The 25676-nt window shown below is 43.4% G+C and overlaps 1 protein-coding gene across 1 annotated transcript in view; it reads right to left on the bottom strand.

The window, feature by feature from the left end:
* Positions 1-25676, bottom strand: part of LOC132397415 (spondin-1-like) — a 327855-nt gene that overhangs the window by 298758 nt on the left and 3421 nt on the right. Inside the window, exon 3 of the mRNA XM_059976155.1 lies at positions 15674-15807. Within this exon, the coding sequence (XP_059832138.1) occupies positions 15674-15807 (134 nt within the window). The remainder of the gene's footprint in view (positions 1-15673; positions 15808-25676) is intronic.

Below are 25676 nucleotides of genomic sequence, written 5' to 3'. Positions count from 1 at the left end.
GCTCCGTAGTCTCCTTTATTTAATTGCAACACTGACACTTGAGAATCTCAGAATGTAGACTCGGGCAATCAAAATGTAAACTTGAGAAACGCAAAGAGCAGACTGGAGAATAGGTGAAATTCTCACCTAAAGCTGACCAATGAATAAACGCCACCGTTCAACTTCCACTTGGTCCATTACTTGGTAGGGTCCTTCTGTCATGATGTGCCCTAGCAATTTTGGAGCCCAAGTGCGCAGGGAAGACAGACTCCAGTGTAGAGGCAGTGATGAGAATCTATTCATACAAGTTCCAGCAGAGCATTGGTGGCTTGGCTGAGCAACACCACGAAAAGTAACATTCGCAAATCTAGAACACCGCGACTAGCGCTGATCAGCCATCCATTTAACTAAGTAACACAAATCTCTGACCCTGTCAAAATAGACTTAAGCTAAAACAGAAAGTAGCAGGGGAACACATCATAAAGAACAAGTTGCTTAAGAAAAGTACGAGGAACGCTAAATAATTAACAACTCACTTTGAACAACAGTTGACCAATTTGGATGCTCTTAAAAACCTTAGAGTCCAACACTCTCTGGTGCCCCACACAAGCCTGAAGATTTATTACACCCATCCACCCTGCTTAAGGACTGTTGGTCCCACTCCCATCAGGGAGGGGGCCACATAGCATCCACACCAGGACCACCAGACTCAAAAACAGTTACTTTCCCCAAGCAGTAAGGCTGATCAACACCTTCATCCACCAACTCCCCCTCCACACCCCGATCACCATTACTTTATCATTTCCAGTCGATCACCTTAAATAGATACTCTTGCACCTAGCATTACTTTATGGATTTACAGTCAATCTGTGTATATCAGCTATCTTATGTTTATATTTATTTTTTATTATTATTTTGTTCTTTTGGGTTTTCACTATTGCCTTTTTTGTGCTGCATTGGATCTGGAGTAACAATTTCTTTCTCATTTACACTTGTGTGCTGGAAATTACATTAACCAGTCTTGAATCTTGAAGACACTTTGACAAGTACAGTACATTGTACAGAATTGTGCAAAATACTTGGGCACATATATACTGTAGCTAGGATGCCAAAGCCTTTTGCACAGTACAGTAATTGTCAACATGGAGCAGAGAATGAGGTAGTCAATCTGATGGGAGCAAACAATGTTCAGAATGATGAGAGTGGAGCACCATGGGAGAGGTGTAGGACAGGTGGCAGAGAAGGAATGCCAGGGTTGGGGGGGTGGCGCTGGTGCAGACACACCCACCCCAAGACACCATGCAAGGTCTTTTAATTCCAAACAATTGGTTTATAGATCATTACAGAATGTCTTGCCGGTGCTTCCTGCTCCCTTCCCTCTCCATTCCCCTTTCCCCCAAACATGATTCTCCTCTTCCCACTCAGTCCATAACAGAGACCCATATCAGAATCAGGTTTATCATCACTCATGTGTTATGAAATTTGTTTTCTTTTGTGGTAGTAGTACAGTGCAATACATAAAATTACTACAGTACTGTGCAAAAGTCTTAGGCATTCTAGCAACGTATATATATGTGGCTAAGACATTTGCACAGTACTGTACTGTAGCTAGAAAAGGTTTAGAGGAATCTGTCAAATGTGGGCAACTGGGACTGGGTTAGATGGGAATCTTGGGTGGTTTTGATCAGTTGAGCTAAATGGCCTGTTTATCAGCACAGAACTCTCCAACCCTAGAAACAACACGATTGTGTCGGCAGCGATTACAGTGTCGGCTAGATTACAAGACCATAATTGTCTTGAGATCAACAACCAGTAACTGCTGTAACTAGTAACTCAACAACTGCTGAGTTCCTCCAGCACATTGTTCAACTTCAAGTTTATTGTCGGCTGACTGTACATATATACAGCCAAACGAACGAACATTCTTCCAGACCATGGTGTATCCACAATACATATATCATATAAACCAAAATATTACCACAAAGAAGTTAATAAAATATAATTCAATATTTGTGTGGTGTGCCACACATATAAACTAGTGAACAGTAAATGGTAAATAGTTCCCTGTCCTAGTGACGAAACCTTGGTGGTGGCAATGTATCCCAGGGGAACGTCACGGAGACCAGGTTACTGGCACTAAACATTGTGCAGAAGGGAAAGAGGGAGAAGAGGGGACTCAATAGTCAGAGGAACAGACAGGAACAGGTTGATATGTTGCCTCCCAAGTGCTACGTTCAGGGACACCTCAGCATTTTGGAGGGGGAGGGAAATCAGCCAGATGTCATGGTACGTATTGGTACCATGACACAGGAAAGAAAAGAAGAGGTCCTGAAGAAGGAATTTAGAGAGCAAGGCAGAAAGCTGAGAAGTAAATTCTGGATTGCTACCTGTGCCACGCAACAGCATTTCTATAGGATGATTTACAGAATAATGCATGGCTGAGAAGCTGGTGCAAGGGTCAGGGCTTCAGGTTCTTGAATCATCGGGATTTCTTCTGGTATGACCTGTACAAAAGAGAAGGGTTGCACCTGACCTTGAGGAGGCACCAATATTCTCATGGGCAGGTTTGTTAGACTGTTGGGGAGGATTTAAACTAATTTGACAGGGGGGTGGGAACTGCAGTGAAGGGACTCAGAACAGGACAGATGATTAAAAAAAGCAAAGATAGCGTGCAGTCAGACTGTCAGGAAGAGCAGGCAGATGCTAGGACAAATGAGTATCTGTGGATTAGGGATGCAGAATCAAACAGGGTAGCAAATACCATACTCAGTGTGTTATATTTCATTGCACTCAGTACAAGAAATAAGGTGGATGATCTTGTACTATTACAGATTGCCAGGTACAATGTTGTGGCCATCACTGAATCATGGCTGAAGGATGGGTCTAGTTGAAAGCCAAATGTTCAAGGTTACCCGTTGTATCGGAGGGATAGGAAGATAGGCAGAGGGGCTGGCGTGGTTCTACTGGTAAAGAATGGCATCAAGTCATTAGAAAGATGCGACATAGCATTAAAAGATGTTGAATCCTTGTGGGTCAAATTAAGAAACTGTAAGGTTAAAAGGACCCTTATGGCAGTTATATACAGGCCTCCCAACAGCAGCTGAGATGTGGACCACAGATTACAACAGGAAATAGAAAAGGCAAGTCAAAGGGGAAATGTTATGGTATCATGGGCGATTTTAACATGTAGCTAGATTGCGAAAATCAGGTTGGTAATTCATCTTGAGTGAATTTGTTGAATTCCTATGAGACAGCTTTTTAGAGCAGTTGTCCTACCAGGGATCAGCTGTCCTGGATTGGGAATTATGTAATGAACCAGAGGTGATTAGGGAGCTTAATGTAAAAGAATCCTTTGGAGGCACTGATCACAAAATGAAATTTGATAGGGAGAAAATTACAGTAGTATGAGAGAGAAGATGGCCAAAGTAAATTGGAAGGAGATGCTGGGAGGGTTGACAGCAGAGCAGCAATGGATGAGTTTCTGGGAAAAATGAGAAAGATTGAGGATAGATGTATTCCAAGAAACAAAGAAATACTTAGATGGCAAAATAGTACCACCATGGATGACAAGAGAAATCAAAGCTAATGTAAAAGCAAAAGAGAGCATACAACAAAGCAAAAATAAGCAGGAAAATAGAGGATTGGGAAGTTTTTTCAAGAACTTCCAGAAAGCACCTAAAAGAATCATTAGGAGAGAAAAGAGAAAATATGAAAACAAGCTAGCAAATATTATCAAGGTGGATAGAAAAAGCTTCTTCATTCATATAAAAAGATAAGAGAGACGAGAGTGGATACAGGATCACTAGAAAATGAGGTGGGAGAAATAATAATAGGGGCCAAGGAGATTGGTAGATGAATTAAGTCAGTATTTTGCATCAATCTTCACTGTGGAAGACACTGGAAGTGTGCCAAATGTTGAAGGGTGTGAGGGAAGAGGAGTGAGTGCAGTTACTATCACAAAGGAGGAGGTGCTCAAAAAATTGAAAGACCGAAAGGTACATAAATCAGCTGGACTAGGGTTTGAAAGAGGTAGAGGTTATGGAGGCATTAGTAATCATCTTTCAGGTATCATTGGACACTCGTATGGTTCTGGAGGACTAGAAAATTGCAATGTCACTCCACTGTTTAAGAAAGGAGAGAGCCAGCTGAAAGGAAATTTAGACCAGTTACCCTGACCTCAGTAGTTGGGAATGTTGGAGCCAATTGTTAAGGATGAGGTTATGGAGTACTTGGTGACAAAGGACAAGATAGGACTAAGTCAGCACGGCTTCCTTAAGAAAAATTCTTACCTGATGAACTTGTTGGAATACTTTGTGGAGATTACAAGTAGGATAGATAAATCAGATGAGATGGATGTTCTATATTTGGACTTTCAGAAGGCCTTTGACAAGGTTCCACACATGAGGCTGCTTACCAAGTAATTACCAATTTACAAGCAAATTGTAAATTGCTGAGGCTTTAAAGTACTCGTGAGGACTCACACCGAGTATTATAAACAATTTTGTGCTCCTTATCTTAGAACATAGAATAGTACAGCACATTACAGGCCCTTTGGCCCACAATGTTGTGCTGACCCTTAAACCCTGCCTCCTATATAACTTCCCACCTTAAATTCCTCCATATACCTGTCTAGTAGTCTCTTAAACTTCACTAGTGTATCTGCCTCCACCACTGACTCAGGCAGTGCATTCCACACACCAACCACTCTGAGTGAAAAACCTTCCTCTAATATCCCCCTTCAAATTCCCTCCCCTTAACTTAAAGCCATGTCCTCTTGTACTGAGCAGTGGTGCCCTGGGGAAGAGGTGCTGGCTGTCCACTCTGTCTATTCCTCTTAATATCTTGTACACCTCTCATGTCTCCTTTCATCCTCCTTCTCTCCAAAGCGTAAAGCCCTAGCTCCCTTAATCTCTGATCATAATGCATACTCTCTAAACCAGGCAGCATCCTGGTAAATCTCCTCTGTACTCTTTCCAATGCTTCCATTTCCTTCCTATAGTGAGGTGACCAGAAGTGAACACAGTACTCCAAGTGTGGCCTAACTAGAGTTTTATAGACCTGCATCATTACATCATGTCTCTTAAACTCTATCCCTCGACTTATGAAAGCTAATACCCCATAAGTTTTCTTAACTACTCTATCTACCTGTGAGGCAACTTTCAGGTATCTGTGGACATGTACCCCCAGATCCTTCTGCTCCTCCACATTACCAAATATCCTGTCATTTACTTTGTATTCTGCCTTGGAGTTTGTCCTTCCAAAGTGTACCACCTCACACTTCTCCGGTTTGAACTCCATCTGCCACTTCTCAGCCCACTTCTGTACCCTACCAATATCTCTGTGCAATCTTTGACAATCCTCTACACTATCTACAACACCACTAACATTTGTGTCATCTGCAAACTTGCCAACCCACCCTTCAACCCCCACATCCAGGTTGTTAATAAAAACCACAAAAAGTAGAGGTCCCAGAACAGATCCTTGTGGGACACCACTAGTCACAACCCTCCAATCTGAATGTACTCCCTCCACCACAATCCTCTGCCTTCTGCAGGCAAGCCAATTCTGAATCCACCTGGCCAAACTTCCCTGGATCCCATGCCTTCTGACTTTCTGAATAAGCCTACCATGTGGAACCTTGTCAAATGCCTTACTAAAATTTATGTAGATCACATCCACTGCACTACCCTCATCTATATGCCTGGTCACCTCCTCAAAGAACTCTATCAGAGTTGAGTTAGACACAATCTGCCCTTCACAAAGCCATGCTGACTGTCCCTGATCAGACCATGATTCTCTAAATGCCCACAGATCCTATCTCTAAGAATCTTTTCCAGCAACTTTTTCACCACAGACTTAAGACTCAATGGTCTATAATTACCCAGACTATCCTTACTACCTTTTTTGCCTTCCTCCAATCCTCAGGTACCATTCCCGTGGACAACGGGAACATAAAGATCCCAGCCAGAGGGTCAGCAATCTCTTCCCTTGCCTCATGGAGCAGCCTGGGGAATATTCTGTCAGGCCCCGGGGACTTATCCATCCTAATGTATCTTAACAACTCCAACACCTCCTCTCCCTTAATATCAACATGCTCCAGAGCATCAACCTCACTCATATTGTCCACACCGTCATCAAGTTCCCTCTCACTGGTGAATACCGAAGAGAAGTATTCATTGAGGACCTCACTCACTTCCACAGCCTCCAGGCACAGCTTCCCACTTATCTCTAATCAGTCTTACCTTCACTCCTGTCATCCTTTTGTTCTTCATATATTTGAAGAATGCCTTGGGGCTTTCCTTTACCCTACTCACCAAGGCCTTCTCATGCCCCCTTCTTAAGCTCCTTTCTTGCTACCCTATATTCCTCAATAGACCCAACTGATCCTTGCTTCCTAAACCTCATGTATGCTGCCTTCTTCCACCTGACTAGATTTTCCACCTCACTTGTCACCCATGGTTCCTTCACCCTACCATTCTTTATCTTCCTCACTGGGAAGAATTTATCCCTAACATCCTGCAAGAGATCCTTAAACATCAACCACATGTCCATAGTACATTTCCCTGAAAAAACACCATCCCAATTCGCACACGCTAGTTCTAGCCCTCCCCAATTAAAAATGTTCCTATCCTCTGATTCTATCCTTTGCCATGATAATGCTAAAGGCCAGGGAATGATGATCACTGTCCCCCAGATGCTCATCCACTGACAAATCTGAGACCTGACACGGTTCGTTACCTAATACGACATTCCCTCTAGTCGACCTGTCAACATACTGTGACAGGAATCAGTCCTGGACACTTATCAAACTCTGCCCCATCTAAACCCTTGGAACTAATCAGGTGCCAATCAATATTAGGGAAGTTAAGGTCAACCATAATAATAACCCCGTTATTTTTGCACCTTTCCAAAATCTGCCTCCCAATCTGCTCCTCGGTATCTCTGCTGCTACCAGGGGCCTATAGAATACCCCCAGTAGAGTATCTGCTCCCTTCCTTTTTCTGACTTCCACCCATACTGGCTCAAAAGAGGATCCTGCTACATTACCCACCCTTTCTGTAGCTGTAATAGCATCCCTGACCAGCAATGCCACCCCTCCTCCTCCTTCCCCCCCCCCCCCATCCCTTTTAAAACACTGAAATCCAGGAATATTGAGAATCCAATTCCTGCCCTGGTGCCAGCCAAGTCTCCGTAACGGCCACTACATCATAATTCCATGTATGTATCCAAGCTCTCAGTTCATCACCTTTGTTCCTGATGCTTCTTGCATTGAAGTACACACACTTTAGCCCTTCTACCTTACTACCTTTACACCCTTTATTCTGCTTCTTTTTCCTCAAAGCCTCTCTATATGTTAGATCTGGCTTTACTCCATGCACTTCTTTCACTGCTCTCTCCAGGTCCCATCCCCCTTGCAAATTAGTTTAAACCCCCACCAAACCATGCTAGCAAACCTACCTGCAAGGATATTGCTCCCCCTCAAGTTCAGGTGCAACCCATCCAATCTGTACAGGTCCCAGCTTCCCCAGAAGAGATCCCAATGGTCCAAAAATCTAAAACCCTGCCCCCTGCACCAACTCCTCAGCCACGCATTCAACTGCCATCTCCTCCAATTCTTACCATCACTATCACGTAGCACTGGCAGCAATCCTGAGAACGCCACCCTTGAGGTCCTGTTCTTCAGCCTTCTGCCTAGTTCCTGAAACTCACACATCAGGATCTCATCCCTCTTCCTGCCTATGTTGTTGGTACCAACATGTATCAGGACTTCTGGTTGCTTTCCCTCTCGTACCAGGATGTCGCGCACCTGGTCAGAGACATCCCGGACCCTGGCACCCGGGAGGCAACAAACCACGCGGGTGTCTTTCTCATGTCCACAAAATCTCCTGTCTGCTCCCCTGACTATAGTCTCCAATGACGACAGTTCTCCTCTTCTCCGTCCCATCCTTCTGCACCACAGGGTCAGACTCAGTGCCAGAGGCCCTGCCACCGTGGCTCACACCTGGTCGCTCGTCCTCGCCAACAGTATCCATGACGGTAAACTTATTATTCAGGGGAATGGCTACGGGGGTGCTCTGCACTACCTGTCTACTCACCTTCACTTTCCCCCCTCTGACTGTCACCCAACGACATGCTTTCAGCAGCCTAGGTGTGACTACCTCCCTGTAGCTCTCATCTATGACTGCCTCATTCTCCCTTATGAGTCGAAGGTCATCCAGTTGCTGCTCCAGATTCCTCACACAGTCTTCCAGACCGCCCAGCCGCAAGCACCTCTGGCAGATGTGACTCTGCGGGAGAGGGGAGATCCCCCAAGACTGCCACATCTCACAGGGGAGGCACATCACCGTCTCAGGAGGCATTGTAAAGACTAACTGGGAACAAACTTATCCTCCACCTCTTCTCATCAAAGTTGGTTGGCTGGCTGGCTGGTTGGCTGGCTGGCTGGCTGGCTGGCTGGCTGGCTGGCTGGCTGGCTGGCTGGCTGGCTGGCTGGCTGGCCGGCTGGCCGGCCACTTTCCACAAGCCACTCCACTTGAGCTATCCCTCTATTTATTTGTTTGAGCTTTTCAAACTGCTTGGTCACCTGACCTCGATTGCCCAATCAGCTGCTTTCTGCTAAGTCTGAGCTATTCAAATTTTGATTGACTTGATTGCATAGTCCAACTGCCAAAAGTGCCAGAATCTCTCAAGTATCTCAGAAAAGATGTGCTGGCATTGGAGAGGGTCCAGAGAAGGTTCACAAGGATGATTCCGAGAATGAAAGGGTTATCATATGAGGAACATTTGATGGAACTCTGTCTATACTCGCTGGAATTTAGAAGGATGAGGAGGGATCTCACTAAAACCTTTTGAATGGTGAAAGGCCTACACACAGTAGATGTGGATGGATGCTTCCCATGGTGGCAATCTAGGACAGGAGGGACAGTCTTAGGATAGAGGGGCATCCATTTCAAACAGAAAAGCACAGATACTTCTTTAGCCAGAAGGTGGTGAATTTGTGGAATTTGTTACCACAGGCACCCGTGAAGGCCAGGCGATTGGGTGTATTTAAGGCGGAGATTGATAGGTCCTTGATTGGTCACGACATGAAAGGTTACAGGAGAAGGCTGGGGATTGGGGCTGAGGAGAGGGAAAAAGAGAATCGGCTGTGATTGAATGGCAGAGCAGAGTTGATGGGCCAAATGGTCTAATTCTGCTCCTATGCCTTATGGTCTATTCATTATTCATTTATTTATTTCATTTGAGATACTGTACAGTACAGAATAGGCCCTTCTGGTCTTTCAAGCTGCTCCGCCAGCTACCCTCTATTTAACCTTGTCCTAATCACAGGAGAATTTACAATGATCAATTAGCCTTTGGACTGTGGGAAGAAACCACAGCCGCTGGAATAAAATCCACACTTCCCTTGGGGGTGAACATACTGATCCCTAAAGGTAATATCGGAATCAAAACCTGAACTGTATTAGTGTCACGCTAACCGCCAGGCTATTGGGGCACCCAGTCTCACAGCCTGAGGGAAGAAGCTGTAACCCAGTCTGACAGTTCTAGTCCTTCCTGACGATATTGGGTCGAAGAGATTGTGGAATGGGTGGTAGGGATACTCAATAAGCTTGTTGCTCGGAATTCTTTGCTTTCAAGTTTGCAGAAACTCTTGTGTATATGATAACAACTTGTATATATTCTAATTCTCAAAGATTCCATTGATAAATATAGAACATGTCGACCATGCTCCACAAGTAGAGATGGGGGAATCTGATGGTAAAGTCATAGAAATATATTGCATGCAACATGGACCTTCGGCCCATTGAATCACGCTGACCATCATTAATCCCACATTCTCATCCGCTTCCACTTGAAACTACCTCTCACCCTACAGAGCATAGTAAAAAGTACCAAGAGGACCAGCAGGGTCTCCCTCCCCACTATTTGTGACATATACCAGGAGCGTTCTGGACAAAGGGCTTTAGGCATTGTTGAGGATCCTTACAACCCATCCCACAATCTCTTTGATCCAGTACAGTCAGGGAGGAGGTACAGGAGCATCTGGACTCGGACAGCCAGACTAGGTAACAGCTTCTTCCCTCAGGCTGGGAGACTAATGAATACCCTGCCACCACTGAGGTCTTGACTCTAGGATAGCGAACTGTTTACTACACACTATATGCATTTAGAGGTATATTTTATTAACCTTTATTATTGCTAATATTTTGTTCTGTTCTGTGGATTCATCGTGCTCTTGAGGAACATTGTTTCATGTGATTGCATATATAAACAGTCAGAAGACAATAAACCTGAAATTGAACTTCATCTTGAACCTACCTACAATGGATGATTTGCCGCGGCCAATTTTTCTGCGGGATGTGGGAGGAAGCTCGGCAGAAGCCCACAGAGGTCACAGGGAGGACATGCAAACTCCACACAGACAGCACCCGAGGTAGTGATTGAACCCAGTTTGCTGGTGCCATGACTGTCCTGCCTTTTTGATGCAACCCATTCTCTTGTTTAGTCTCATTGTACTGTACTTCTGGAAGGATGTCTCCGAAAAACTAGGACCAAACTTTGCTGCCAGCAAAAAAATAATGCCACTCGGTGTTGATGTGGAATCCAAGGCTCAACCATGCTCATGCGATCTCTACGATGACGATTCCATCTCTCAGTAACGCCTTTTGCGAATAGGCCACAGAAACCCAACTGTCCAGTGCCAATAATGTCATCAAGCTGATTGGGCAGTCGATCACATTAAATAACATTGGACACAAAGATTTTGCTTCCTGAGTACTTTTGGGAGTATGTTATGGATCTTGCACTGTTGATCATCGAAATCACCATGAAATTCTCCTATCACACACCATGTTTTGAAATCACCTATGTTTGTTATTTCAATTCATAATTCAAGTCGGAATAACTGATGCCAAGATTAAGGGAGGCATTTTTGTTAGTCTACAAATCAAACAGGTCATTAATAACAGGCAATTGGAAGAACTTCTAGTGGGATAAGGGCATTCCAAGATGTTGTTGAAAATTTTCTTGGCAACTACAAAGAACCAAACTATGTGCTGCAAGCATACAAAACCATGAAGTGAAGCATGTCACTAAAGATTCATTAACTGCATTCCCATTTAGACTTCTTCCCTGCGATTCTTGGCTCTGTCAGTGACAAGCACAGTGAAAAGTTTCACCAGGACATTGCAGTCATGGAGAAACAGTATCAGGGCAACTGGAATCCATCACTGCTGGCTGTCCGTTGTTGACGCTTAAGCAAGAAGCTTCAGGCGCAGAGTACAAATTAAAATCACCAACAAAACATTTTTAGCTTAATTGAACTATTGCAAAGGGTCAGCACTGTTATGCAATCAAACACATTATATTGAATAAAAGTTATGTTTTTGTCTCTCCAAATTCCTACATGATGCAAATAGTTTGAAATCATATTTGTGATCACCTTCAAGTGGTCTTCACCCCTCACTGTCTCCCTTCATTCCTGCCCACACACTCTCCCTCCACTAGGGTAGGTGGACAGACCATAAGACCATGAGATAATAGGAGCAGAATTAGGCCATTCAACCCATGGAGTCCCCTCCACCATTTAATCATGGCTGGTTTATTAACCTCCTCAACCCAATTCTCCTGCCTTCTCCCTATAATCTTTGATGCCCTTACCAATTAAGAACCTCAGCTACCTGATGATTTGGTCTTCACAGCCATTGCACTGTATTTATACTGTAAATATAATTGTATAAAATTATTGCACTTCATATTTTGATATATTAATGTTAAGGAATTATACTAATTGTTTTTAATATTAGAGCTGACAGATTGTTAAGCAGTAATTATGCTTTCAAATTGTTGAAGACTGCATGCAATAAAGAATAAGGCTTTCAGAGTGTTTAAACTGATTCTTAACCAGCTTAAAATAGCAATAGCAAATGCTGGGAGCAGCTCTGTCTGCAGAACTGTGATGAATCACTATAAAATCTTTGGGATTTTCATGCAAAAGCTTCAAGTGTTAGGTAACCTTCAGGCATCAAGATGTCGCTGGGCTGTGGTTTCCATCAACGTCACAGCTCAGAGTTAACTCTTCTTTTAAATTTTTATTTTAAGTTTATAGGGATAATTTTTGGTACTTAGAGGGGAGTTAGGGATCAGGTTAGGGTTTAGGGACAGGGATGTGGGAGATTTAGAGGGAAGGTCAGAGATTAAGCCTCCACTCTGTGTTCAAATCCAGCATCCTGGATATGGTCAGATGTCAGCATCTGAACTTGAAGTGCGAAAGCATTAGCACTTTAACTGTGTGGCACCACAGCAAGGTACTAAAGAACTGATTGTTGACCTCAGGGTCCTTCTGGTAAGACGACCGTGCACTCAGATGCAGCAGTTTCTATGGGGCCAACCAAAAGTGTTATTGTCTTTTACAAATTTGTCTTTTGTACTATCGCAAGACCCTGCAGGAAATTAAGAACTTAAAGTACTGCAGGTCTACCACACCAGCGAGTTGCTTGTAGGCAGAGAAACTGAAGGGGCTGGACTTGCTATGGATTGTGCTGCCGGCTGTGTCAGAGTGGGTGTACAAAGGAAGTGTGTAGTGCTGCAAGTCCGACTCACTTGGTTATTGGTGAATGGTGGGGACGGGGAACAAGGGAGCTGCCCAGGAAAGCGAGGCCAGAGTTGGTGGGCTCCACCGGTGTGCCAGTGACAGTGTGACGCAGCGTATACTGGAGGCAACACTGCCCTCTACTGCTTGTTTGACAGAATACAAGATATACTGTGTTTGAGTGTAGACTGCTGCAATGTTCATGGAGTCAGGGATTTGAAAGTTTTTTTGTGTGATTGAATTTTACTGTTATCTTATATGTGCTTTGTATGCCTTATACTTTGTTTTGCGCCTAGGCCCCAGAGCAACACGGTTTCACTTAGCTGTATTCGTGGTTATTCATGTATGGTTGAATGACAATTAAACTTGAACTTCAACTTGAACTTGGACTTGAAGGGGAAGGAGGGTGAACATGCACCAATTTATTCTGGGGGATTGGTAGTAGAAAGCACCTGCAGTTTTTTATTCATGACCATTAATATATCAGATGACCTGTCCTGGGCCCAGTAGATGCAATCACAAGGAAGGTATGCCTTTACTTTCTCAGGAGTTTGAGCTTATCGCTGAACACTCCAAACTTCTACAGATATATAACTGAAAATATCCTGACTGGTTGCATCATGGTCTGGTAATGTAATTTCCTCTTTTAAATCAGCATAGTTCTGGTGTTTTTCACTTACAGATTGCTGTATATTATGTGAGTTTGGAATGGCTATATCTGTTAAGTAAGTTGTTCTTGCCTGTTTATCCTGTAATATTATGTTCGGGTGGTTACTATGGATTGTCCTATCTGTAATAACAGAGCGGCTAAAATATAATTTACAGGACTCTGATTCTAAAACTGGATCAGGCTTCTATTTATAGTAGGGTATGGTGTCTTTTATGAGTTTATATTTTAAAGCACCATTTTGCTGAATGATATTTGCCATTTGATTGTGCCTGTTTAAATAATCAGATTGAGTTAAATTGCTGCAGGATTCTGTAATGTGTTGGATTGAATTGAGTTGACTTTATTTCTTATACCCTTCACATACATGAGGAGTAAAAATCTTTGTGTTATGTCTCCATTTAAATGTGCAATGTGCAATCATAGTAATTAATAATAAATACATCAGTCAATGTAACATAGAAACACACTCAAATCAGCATGGGTTAATCAGTCTGATGGCCTGGTGGAAGAAGCTGTCCCGGAGCCTGTTGGTTCTGGCTTTTATGTTGCGGTACCGCATCCCGGATGGTAGCAGCTGGAATAGATTGTGGTTGGGGTGATTCGGGTCCCCAATGATCTTTGGGGCCTTTTTTTCACACCTGTCTTTTTAACTGTCCTGAATAATGGGACGTTCACAAGTACAGATGCGCAGGGTTGTATGCACCACCATCTGCAGAGTCCTGCGATTGAGGGAGGTGCAGTTCCCATACCAGGCAGTGATGCAGCCAGTCAGGATGCTCTCATTTGTGCTCCTGTGGAAAGTTCTTAGGATTTGAGGGCCCATACCAAACTTCCTCAACCTCCTGAGATGAAAGAGGAGCTGTATGCCCTTTTCACCACACAGCTGGTGTGTACAGACCACGTGAGGTCCTCGGTGATGTGGATGCCGAGGAACTTGAAGCTGTTTACCCTCTCAACCCCAGATCCATTGATGTCAATAGGGGTTAATCCATCTCCATTCCTCCTGCAATCCACAACCAACTCCTTTGTTTTTGTGATATTGAGGGTGAGGTTGTTTTCTTGACACCACTGTGTCAGAGAGATGACTTCTTCCCTGTAGGCCACCTCGTTATCGTTTGAGATTAGGCCAATCAATGTAGTACATTCAGCAAATTTAATTAGCAGATTGGAGCTGTGGGTGGTGACACAGTCATGGGTATAGAGGGAATAAAGGCGGGGACTTAGTACTCAGCCCTGAGAAGCTCCTGTGTTCTGGTTTCTCTTGGCATTTTCTGCATTTATCGCCTTAAATTCGTTGGTCTTTTATTATGTATTTTTCATTTTCTTTTAGTGTTAACCACCTAGTTCTGTAATTGCCACAAGGAATCCCACTGATTCTGGGAAGAGGTCTCCAACTCTGAGCCAGGTGTTTGACACTCCCTTGTCGACATCGAGTCTGCTCAGATCGTGGGGATGTCTTCCATAGAGGGCCATGCTCTTCCATGGGTTAACTTTGTCATCTATAGTGAAAACATTTTCATCTTTCTGAGTTATGCTTTCAATTAATTTCAGTGGTGTGTACCTCTTTACAGAATTGCGTAAGCTCACGTGTAATGCTGAATCCTGTTTCCATTGATGAAAATACATCCTTTGAATTTTTATCTGACTGTTGTGTAATTTTTTTTATTCCTGTTATTCCTCTTCCTCCTTCTGCCCTAGTTAATGTTAATCTAAGTGTGTTCAAGTATACATAGTGTTTCCTAAAATTTGTCATTTCTGTTCTTATTTTTCTTAGCAAATTTTCCAGATCGGCTTTGGATCAAGATATTACGACAAAAAAATATGTTAATATGGGGAAAGGGAAAGTGTTTATTACTTTTGTTATATTTTTACGATTGAGTCCTGTTGGCAGATTTTCTTAAACCTTGAATTAAATTCTGTCAAAGATTTTCCCTTTATTGCTCTATGATCTATTTTCTTTGCTAGATGATATCCCAGATATTTATATTTCATATTCATCCATCAGTTGTATTGTATCCCACTGCGCTGTTTTATATTCTACTAAATCTATTGCACCTCTCTTTATGTTTATTGTTCTGCATTTTTCTTGTCCGAAGTTCCTCTTTATTTCTTTTGAAAATACTTCTATTATTAGAATTAATTGCTTTAGCTTTACTGATGAAAAGCTTTATTACTATTACCGTTAGTATTCTAATTATCATTTTTCTTTTTGGGTTTTCACATTGATTGTCTATCTGTTGTGTGAAGTCTTTTGTTGATTCTATTGAGTTTATTTGTATTTACTGTGAGTGCCCACAAGAAAATGAATCTCAGGGTTGAATAAGGTGAAATATAAGTGCTTTGATAATAAATTTACTTTGAACTTTGACTTTAGTTTTGAATCCTGGCCCCACAAAAACGCCCAAGCTCTTGATGGAGGGTGCTGTACTTACTTCAACACAAGGCAGCCTGAACCGGCCGCTGGTGCCGTCCAGAAGACCTGAATTCGTGTCCGTCTCCGGGGCGTGCTCTCCGTGACTGCGTACGGGCAGTTGGTCATGAACTGTGTGTCCTCATGGTCAATGATCTGGAGGTTCAGAGTGGGAGAGAGAGGGGGAGCTCTGTTATAATGCAATTGAAAGAAATAAACTCACTGCTTATCCAGCTCTAGGTGAGTCATCAGAACATCAGCACTCAACCAGCACTGCACAAAGGCGGTTGTAGGCCATACCAGCACAACAAGACCCCATAAGATAACGGAGCATAATTAGACTATTCGACCCATTGAGTCTTCTCCACCCATCAGTCATGGCTCATTTCTTCAACACCCAGTAACTTGGCCTCAATAGCCATCCTTGGCAATGAACTCTACAGATTCACCACCCTCTGGCTGAAGAAATTCCTCCTTATCTCTGTTCTAAAGGAGCATCCTTGTATTCTGAGGTTGTGTCCTCTGATCCTAGGCTCTCCTACTATTGGAAACATCCTTTTCACTTCTGCTCTATCCAGGTCTTTCAATATTCAGTAGGTTTCAAGTCACTGCCTCTAAAGAGTTTTGTTAATATCAGTGTCAAGATGCTGGAGGAACTCAGTGGCTCAAGCAGCATCTATTACTGCCTGGCTGCGGACTTCCTCCAGCACTTTGATATCCAGCATCTGCAGATTTTCTCCTGTTTGTGACATCCAAGAGTATGTTGCTATAGATCAAAAGACCATACGACATGGGAACAGAATTAAGCCATTCTGCCTATTGTGTCCTCCCTGCCATTCGATATTCCTCTATTCTGAGGCTGTGCCCTCTGGTCCTCGACTCCACCACTCTATCCACTCCATACCTGGTAGGTTTCAATGAGATCCCATGCAGGAACCATGGCAATAGGATTGAGAAGAGTACAAAGAAAGTTTATAAGGATGTTTCTGGGACTTGAAGGCCTGAGCTGCAGGGAAAGGTTGACTAGGTTGGGACATTATTGAGGGGAGATTTCCTAAAGGTATAGGAAATTATGGGGAGTATCAAAAGGGTAATTACAAGCAAGCTTTATCACCTGAGGCTTTGGTAAGTCTAGAACTAGAGATCATAGGTGAAAGGTGAAATATTTAAGGGGAATTTCTTCACTCAGAGGGCAGTGAGAGTGTGGAATGAGCTGCCAGTAGGAGGGGTGGATGTGGATTTGATTTCAATATTTAAGGGAAGTTTGGGTAAGTGCATGGATGGGGGGGGGTATATGAGACTAGGCAGAATAACAGTTCAGTGTGGACTAGATGGGCCAAAGGACCTGTTGCTGTCCTGTAGTACACGATAACTCTGTGATCAGGTGATCTATTGGGTGATGAATAGTGGGTGGCGTGGTAGTGTAGTAGTTAACACAACACTTTACAGTACCAGCAACAAAGGTCCAATACCTGCCACTGTCTGTAAGGAATTTGCATGTCCTCCCAATGACCATGTGGGTTTCCTCCAGATTCTTCAGTTCCATCCAACAGTCCAAAGATGTACCAGTTCGTGGGTTAACTGGTCAGTATAAATTGTCCTGTGATTAGGCTAGGAGTAAATCAGGGGACTGCTGGCTGGTGTGGCTCGAAGGGCCAGAAAGCCCAATTCTACACCATATCTCAATAAACAAATAAATATCAGCCCAGAGGATGTGGGAGTTTCAAGTAAGTTGTCAAAGAGCAATGAGAGGTGCCCTGATATAACCATCTGCTTGATGGCACAATGTTCAGCATTGGCACATTAGGATTATCTGCTTGGTTCTGCAGAATGGGAGAATGTGGAGACTTCAAACAGCACCCACAGAACTGCAGCTGGTGCCAGTCCATCACAACGATTATTAACTCATTTCCAAATGAGCTTGCAGGTTTGACTTTAAATCACAGAGAATTATAAACCCACAACAAACACGGGCTTTGTGGAGGTGGATTATATGTTTTAGCTGTGGTACAGTGTCCCTGCTGGGAAAACTGATCAATGAAGAGATCGGGTAAAGGTGCAATCATTCGTAAATCCCGTGGGATTAAGTGATTGACAGATTTAATAACTAAATCAATTCTCTAGAGTTCATTGTGAATCAGCTATCAAAATGGAGAGATGCCAATAACAGATTGTCGTAGACGTATAATTATATATTTAAGAGTGATTGGAGAGAAAAATTCACACAGTGTTGACCGAACAACCTTTTCTACCATGTAATTTTTACACAATTACCCACAAATCTATTTTCCCCATGATTACCCTCTAGGTAATACAAGCGACAAGGGAGCGCAGAGATTAGCACAACGCAATAGTGCCAGCGATCAAAACTAGACTACAACTAGAGGTCATGGGTTAAGGGTAAAAGGTGAAAAGTTTAAGGGAAACATGAGAGGAAACTTTTTCACTCAGAGAGTTCTGAGAGTGTGGAACAAACTGCTAGCGCAAGTGGTGCTTGTGAGATCGATTTCAACATTTAAGCAGTTTGTATAAGTGCACAGATGGGAGGGGTATAGAGGGCTATGGTCCCACAGGTCGATGGGACTAGGCATTTTAATAGGTTTGGCATGGACAAGATGGGCCAAAGGGCCTGTTTTGTGCTGTACTTTTCCATGACCCTATCAGGGTTCAATCCCCGCTGCTGTCTGTAAGGAGTAAGTACATTTTCCCTGTGAACATGTGGGTTTCCTCCAGGTGCTCCAGTTTCCTCCCATATCCCAAGGACGTAGAGATTAGGGTCAATGCTATGTTGAAGCATAGTGACACTTACAGCTGACCCCAGCACATCCTTGGACTGTGTTAGTTGATGACGCAAATAAGACATTCCATTGTACGTTTCCCCCCGATCATTTCCGCATCTCTCCCCCTCCCATTCGAGTCACCCTGTCGGCCACTGTGAGTGCGTGCCTCTGCAGGTTCACCCTCACTGTGGAGGATCACACCGGGAATGTTCAGGTCGAGTCACAAGGATCACTGTAGTTGGCAGAATCTCAGATGATGACAAGAGGGCGTACAGAAGCAAGATATTCCAATTGGTTGAGTGATGTTAGGGCAATATCCTTGCTCTCAACATCAGTGAGACCAAAGAGCTGCTTGTGGACTTCAGAAAGGATAGAACAAAGGAACACAAACCAATCCTCATTGAGGGATCAGAAGTGCAGAGAGTGAGCAATTTCATGTTTCTAGGTGTCAAAATCTCTGAAGATTTAATCTGGTCACAGAGTATTGATGGAGCTATGAAGAAAGAAAGATGGCAGCTATAGTTCACTCGGGGTTTGAGGAGATTTGGTTTGTCAACTTAAACACTCAAACTTCTATAGATGTACCATAGAGAGCATTCTGATTGGCTGCCTCACTGTCTGATATGGGGAGGGAGTGGGGGTCACTGCACAAGTTCAAAATAAGTTGCAGATACTTGTAAAATCAGTCAGTTCCATCATGAATACACGCCTCCAAGGTATATAGTATCCAAGGTATCTTCAAAGAAGGCAGTGTCCATCATTAAGCACCACCACCATCCAGGACATGCCCTTTTCCCACTGTTCCTATCAGGTAGGAGGTTCAGGAGCTTGAAGACACACACTCAGTGATCAGGAACAGCTTCTTCCCCACTGCCATCCAATTTCTAAATGGACATTGAACCCATGAACACTATCTCACCACTTTTTTGTATTTCTGCTCTTTTGTGCTACTTATCTAATTTAACTATTTTATAGACATAGATATATATATACTTACTGTAATTCAGTGTTTCTTTTTCTCTGTGCCTATCATGCATTGCATTGGACTGCTGTCACAAAGTTAACAAATATCACAACATATGCTGGTGATATTGAACCTAATTCTGATTCTGCCCCACCCTCACACACAGTTACAGAGAAAACGCGGTGCAGACAGAAAAATAGATTGTACAGATTATCACGAGGTCATCTGTTAATGAATGAGAGGATCTGATAGCAGTGACGTAGAAGCTGGTCATGAGTGTGATGATATACGTCCTCAGGCTTTGTATCTTCTGCCCAGTGGCAGAGGAGAGCAGAGAGATACTTCCAGCCACTTTCATACAAGGAAGTTCTTTTCTGATATCACCCCATCGCCAGTGGTTTGACTGTTGTTCTGCCCCTTCCTCTGCATTCAAATCACCTCAAATCACCTATAGCCCTCAGCTCAAATTAATCATTTAAACCACAGAGCCCCAGTCTCATTGGACTATGGGAGTATGCTGATTAATTAATTTATTTAGTGGTACAGTGTGGAGTAGACCCTTCTGGCCCTTTGAGCCATGCTGCCCCAGCAATCCTACAAACCCAATTAATCCTAACCAAATCATGGGACAACTTACAATGATCAATTACTTTACCCAGGACGTCTTTCAACCATGGGAGGAAACTGGAGCAGCTGGGAGAAACCCATACATTCCATGGAGAAGACCTACACAGGCTCCTTACAGAATGGCATCAGAATTGAACTCCAAAACATCTCAAGCAGTCTCTATGCTACTGTGGCACCCAGGTGGAAGTAACGCAGAGTCATAGAATCATAGAGTTATGGGATAGAAAACATAGAACACTACAGCACAGTACAGGTCCTTTGAGTCACTTAAATGTCCCTAATGTATCTGCCTCTATGACCACACCTTGAAGGGCATTCTACACACTCATGTCTCTCTGTGTAAGAAGCATACTTTTGACAGCCGCCTATACTTTCCTCCAATCGCCTTAAAATGATGCCCCTCATCTAAGCGATTTCTGCCCTAGGAAAAGCTCTCTGGCTGTCCACTCAACATGGAACCGGGCCCCATGCCCAATCCATCCATGCTTCAAGGCTCAATTTCAGTTTGTAGTTGTACAACTCTTTCTCAGGGGAGTCTCTGGTTTGAAATTTAATATCCTCAGCATTGAACATGCTCCGTGGCTGTGGACTAGTTTTCTTGGTGGACTCTGGTCCATGTTCCACGTGTCTCTCAATACTCTTTTTTGCTATTTGCGCAATTTGGTCGAGGCACTTCGGTGTGGAGCTGACTCTGGGCTGAGGCCTGCAGTCACCAACACGGCGCTAAACTGACGTGACTCAGTGGCCGTCACTCCTGGGCCGTTTCGGGGACTTCGCGGTTTGATGTTTAATACTCTGAGTGTTATTGCCTCACTTTTGCTTTTCGTGTGGTTTGTGCTTTTAATCATATGTTGGATGTCCGACATTTTCTTTAAACAGGTTTGTCTTTGTTCCCTGGCTGCCTGGAGAAGGACGAATCTCAGGGTCGAATACTGTACACATACTTCGAAAAGAAATGTACTTTGAAACGTTGAAATGCCTCCCATCCATGACTTATCCAAATGTATTTTAAAAGTTGTTATTGAGGAATGAACTGAGGTTTAGCTGATTTAAGCACCAGGCCAGATTAAGAAGGTCAGGATGTGGGGACCGGAGGTGAGGGATGGGCTCGCTGCTCATGAGGATCACTCATTCCTCTGTTGAACTGAACCTGAGGTTTGCAATGAACAGGCTCCCAGACTGGCTGTGACTGGCTTTGTGGCCGTTGACTCACTCTCATAAGCTTCCGTTCTAAATGTTAAACCAAAAACACAAGAATATCTGCAGATGCTGGAAATCCAAAGAAACAGGCACAAAATGGTGGAAGAACTCAACAGTCCAGGCAGCATCCATGGAAAGGAATGAACAAACAACATTTCGGGATGAGAAGGGAAGGGAAGGGGAGAAGTCCGATTAAGAGGGTGGGGGAAGGGAGGAAGACGTACATGGTGGCAGGTGATAGATGAAAGCGGGAGTGAAGCAAAGAGCTGGGAAGTTGACTGGTGAAGGAGATAAAGGGCTGAAGGAAGGACAGGAGACAATGGAAGAAAGGGAAGGGAGACAAGCAACAGAGGGAGATGATGGGCAGGTAAAGAGATGTGAGAGAGGGAAATGCGAATGGGGAATGGTGAGGGGGGGGGGCAATTACTGGAAGATCAAGATATTGATGTTCATTCCATCAGGTTGGAGGCTACCCAGACAGAATATAAGGTGTTGCTCCTCCATCCTAAGTGTGGCCTCATCCTGGCAGTAGAAGAGGCCACGGACTCACATGCCAGAATGGGAATGGGAAGTAGAATTGGAATGGGTTGCTACCAGGAAATCCCACTTCCTGTGGTGGATAGAGTGAAAGTGCTCAGTGAAGTGGTCCCCCCATCTACGTTGGATTTCACCAATATACAGGATGCCACGCTGGGAGCACTGTGCACAGCAGATCACCCAACAGACACGCAGGTGAAATGTCACCTCAGCTGGAAGTTTGGGGCCCTGAATGGTAATTGAGAGAGAAGGTACAGGGACAGATGTGGCACTTGTTCTACTTACAAGGTTAAGTACCAGGACGGAGATCAGTGGGAGATTTGAGTGGACAAGGTATTTGTGTAGGAAGTGATTACTGGGGAAAGCAGAAAGTGGGGTGCAGGGAAATACGAGCTTGGTGGTGGGATCCCATTGAAAATGGTGGAAGTCACAGAGAATTATGCGCTGGAAGCAGAGGCTAGTGGGGTAGTAGGTGAGGACAAGAGGAACCCTCTTCCTGTATGGCAGCAGGAGGATGGGATGAGAGTAGGTGTGCGTGAAATGGAAGTGAAATGGAAAAAGGTGTGCGGGTGAGCACAGCGTTGATGACAGAAGAATGGGAACTCCTTTTATTTGAAGAAGGAGGACATCTCAATTGTTCTGGAATGAAAAGCCTCATCCTGAGAGTGGATAAGGCAGAGATGGAGGAACTGAGTAAAGTGGATGGCATTTTCACAAGTGACGGGGTGGGAAGAGGTATAGTTCACATAGTTGTAAGAGTCAGTGGGTTTATGAAAGGTATCAGTAGATAGAGAGATTGAAAAAGGGGAGAGAGGTAGACTGGGAGACTGATTCATTGAGCATCCTCGCTCCGTCCACCACAGAAAACGGGATTTCCTGGTGGCCATCTATTTCAATTCTACTTTCCACTCCCTTCCCGACATGTCTGTCCATGACCTCCTCTACTGCCAGGAGGAGGTCACACTCAGGTTGGAGGAACAACACATGATATTCCGTCTGGGTAGCCTCCAACCTGATCTCAAATTTCTGGTAATTGCCCACCCCACCTCCTTCACCATTCCCCACTCGCATTTCCCTCTCACACCTTCTCTTCTTACCTGCCCATCATCTTCCTCTGGTGCTCCTCCCCCTTCCCTTTCTTCCATAGTCTCCTGTTCTCCCCTATCAGATTCTCCCTTCTAAAGTCCTTTATCTCTTTCACTAATAAACCCCACCCCTTTCCCCCTCCCAGTTTCACCTTTCACTTACTACCTTGTACTTCCTCCTCCCCTCCCCCCAACTTCTTACTCCGACTTCTCTTTCTTTCCAGTCCTGATGAAGGGTCTCGATCTGAAATGACAACTCTTTATTCTTTTCCATAGACGCTGCCTGGCCTGCTGAGTTCCTCCAGCATCTTGTGTGTGTTGCTATGGTTCTGAATGTTATTTGCTTACTTCTATTGTTTGTACGATTTGTTTTTTTCTGTACATTTGGTGTTTGACAGCCTTCTCTTTTTAATGGATTCTATCGGGTTTCTTTGTTTTGTGGCTGCCTGCAAGGGGACGAATCTCAAGATCGTACATACTGTAGTATATATACTTTGATAATAAATGTGTTTGAACTTTGTGCCTGCCTCAACTCTTCCTCTAGCAGCTCACTGCAAATACAAACAGCAATTTAACTAATGACCTGGTATTCAAAACCCAATTATGGTAGCTAAAACAGTTAAATGCAGCCAATTAAAGTTTTCAGATTTAAAAAGAGTAACCTGAATGAAACTAGCAGCCTGTTCACCAATACCATTCAAAATGGAGGACATCTTCTGTCCTGACCCGGCCTGAACCACATTTGTAAATTTGGTTTATCTGGTTAATATTATCACATGTACAGTGAAAAACTTTGTTTTGCATGCCAACGAGATAGATCATTTCATCATATCAATGCATTGAGAGAAAAGCAATTATCCTGGGCCTTAGGTCCCATACCACCAGGTTCAGGATAAATAATAACCCTATAACCATCAGCCTCCTGAACCGGTGAGAATAACTTCACTCACCTCAACACTGAGCTGATCCCACAACCTACAGACTCACTTTCAAGGTCTCTACAACTCATGTTCTCAATATTATGTTTTTTGTTTGTTATTTTATTTGTATTTTCAACAGTTTCTCTTCTTTTGCACAATCCTTGTTTGTCACTTTGCAGTTTTCATTGATTTTATTGTGTTCTACTGTAAATGCCTGCAAGAAAATAAATCCCAGTGTGGTTTATGATGACATATATGTAGTTTAATAATAAATTTAGATTGGACTTTGAATGCAGAATGAAATATTGCATTTACAAAGCAATGCAGTGCAGGGTGACAATAAGATGTAAAGTTATAATGAGATGGATAATGAGATTAAGAGTCTATCTTAATCCAGGGGACTGTTCAATAGTGGTATAGTGCTTTCAGAATATTGTATCTCCTTCCCAGAGGGACAGGCGAGAAGGGAGAATGTCTGGGGTTGGTGAGGTCTTTGATCATGCTGGTTGCGAGAAGTGTGGATGGAGACATGTGGGGGAAGTTTGTTGTCCTTGACCCACAGTATTACAGTCAGTTCTTAGGAGCCCTCTGAATTAGCGAGATGTTCTGTTCAGACACAATAAAGGATGGGTAATAAAAGATGGCTTTTCCTACATACTATGACTTTTTTTTTAAGGCTAACACATCCTTTCCTTAGGAACTGCAAACACTAAATTTGCAGAGCATGAGACACACAGTGGCCACTTTATTAGGTACACCTGTACACCTGCTCGTTAATGCAAATATCTAATCAGCCAATCATGTGGCAGAAACTCAATGCATAAGAGCATGCAGACATGGTCAAGAGGGTTAGTTGTTGTTTAGACTAAACATCAGAATGGGGAATGTGATCCAAGTGACTTTGACTGTGGAGTGATTGTTGGTGCCAGAGGGGGAGGTTTGAGCATTTCAGAAACTGCTGATCCCCTGGGAATTTCACTGCACAACAGTCTCTAGAGTTTACAGGGAATTGTGTGAAAATAAAAAAAAAATCCAGAGTGTGGCAGTTCTGTGGATGAAAGACCTTGTTAATGAGAGAGCTTGGAGGAGAATGGCCCGACTGGTTCAAACTGACAGGAAGGCAACAGTAACTCAAATAACAACACGTTACAGAGGTGTGCAGAAGAGCATCTCTGAATGCTCAACATGTCAAAATATAAAGTGGATCGATGACAGCAACAGAAAACCTCAAGCGTACACTCAGTGGCCATTTTATTAGGTACATGAGGTACATGAGTAAAGTGATCACTGAATGTGTAAACATTGCTGATCGCTACACTGCTGTTTTGATGAACACTGATTAATAGCACTGCAATCAAACAAAACTTTCCGAGTGTTCAGAATGTTTCATCGTTACTCTGATTTGAGATAGATTAGTAAATAACAACTCGGAGCAGAACGGGTCTTGGGACAGAAAGGGACTCAGGGCAGAAGGGGATGGGGCAGAGGCTGACTCAGGGCAGAAGGGGACTCGGAACAGACGTACCCTGAAACCTGACGTATTGAACCCATTTAAATTCTGATAATCCAAAATCATTATGATGCTAAAAATGTTTCTGGATTATCCAATCACTTGAATTAAAGAAAATAAACACCAAGGAAAAGACGATTTTAATGTCTTGAAAATGAATTAGCTGATAATTTGAAATGAACAGGATTATTTTGGTACAATCTACAAATAGCAGAGCACAGTCTGACAGGGCCGTGAGCCTTATAATACATGGGAAGTGGAGAATAAAGAGAATCCGTTCTAAATAAAGACAGTATTGGATTGTGTATTTTATGCTTGCTCAATAATAATCCAATTTGAAACTATTTAATCTTTCTGAACATAAACGCGGTAAAATGGTTTTCAGGGAAGTGAGCCTTCAGG

The sequence above is a fragment of the Hypanus sabinus genome, chromosome 7, assembly GCF_030144855.1.
Source record: "Hypanus sabinus isolate sHypSab1 chromosome 7, sHypSab1.hap1, whole genome shotgun sequence".
Classification (NCBI taxonomy): Eukaryota; Metazoa; Chordata; class Chondrichthyes; order Myliobatiformes; family Dasyatidae; genus Hypanus; species Hypanus sabinus.
This window is presented reverse-complemented; position numbering and strand designations above follow the sequence as displayed.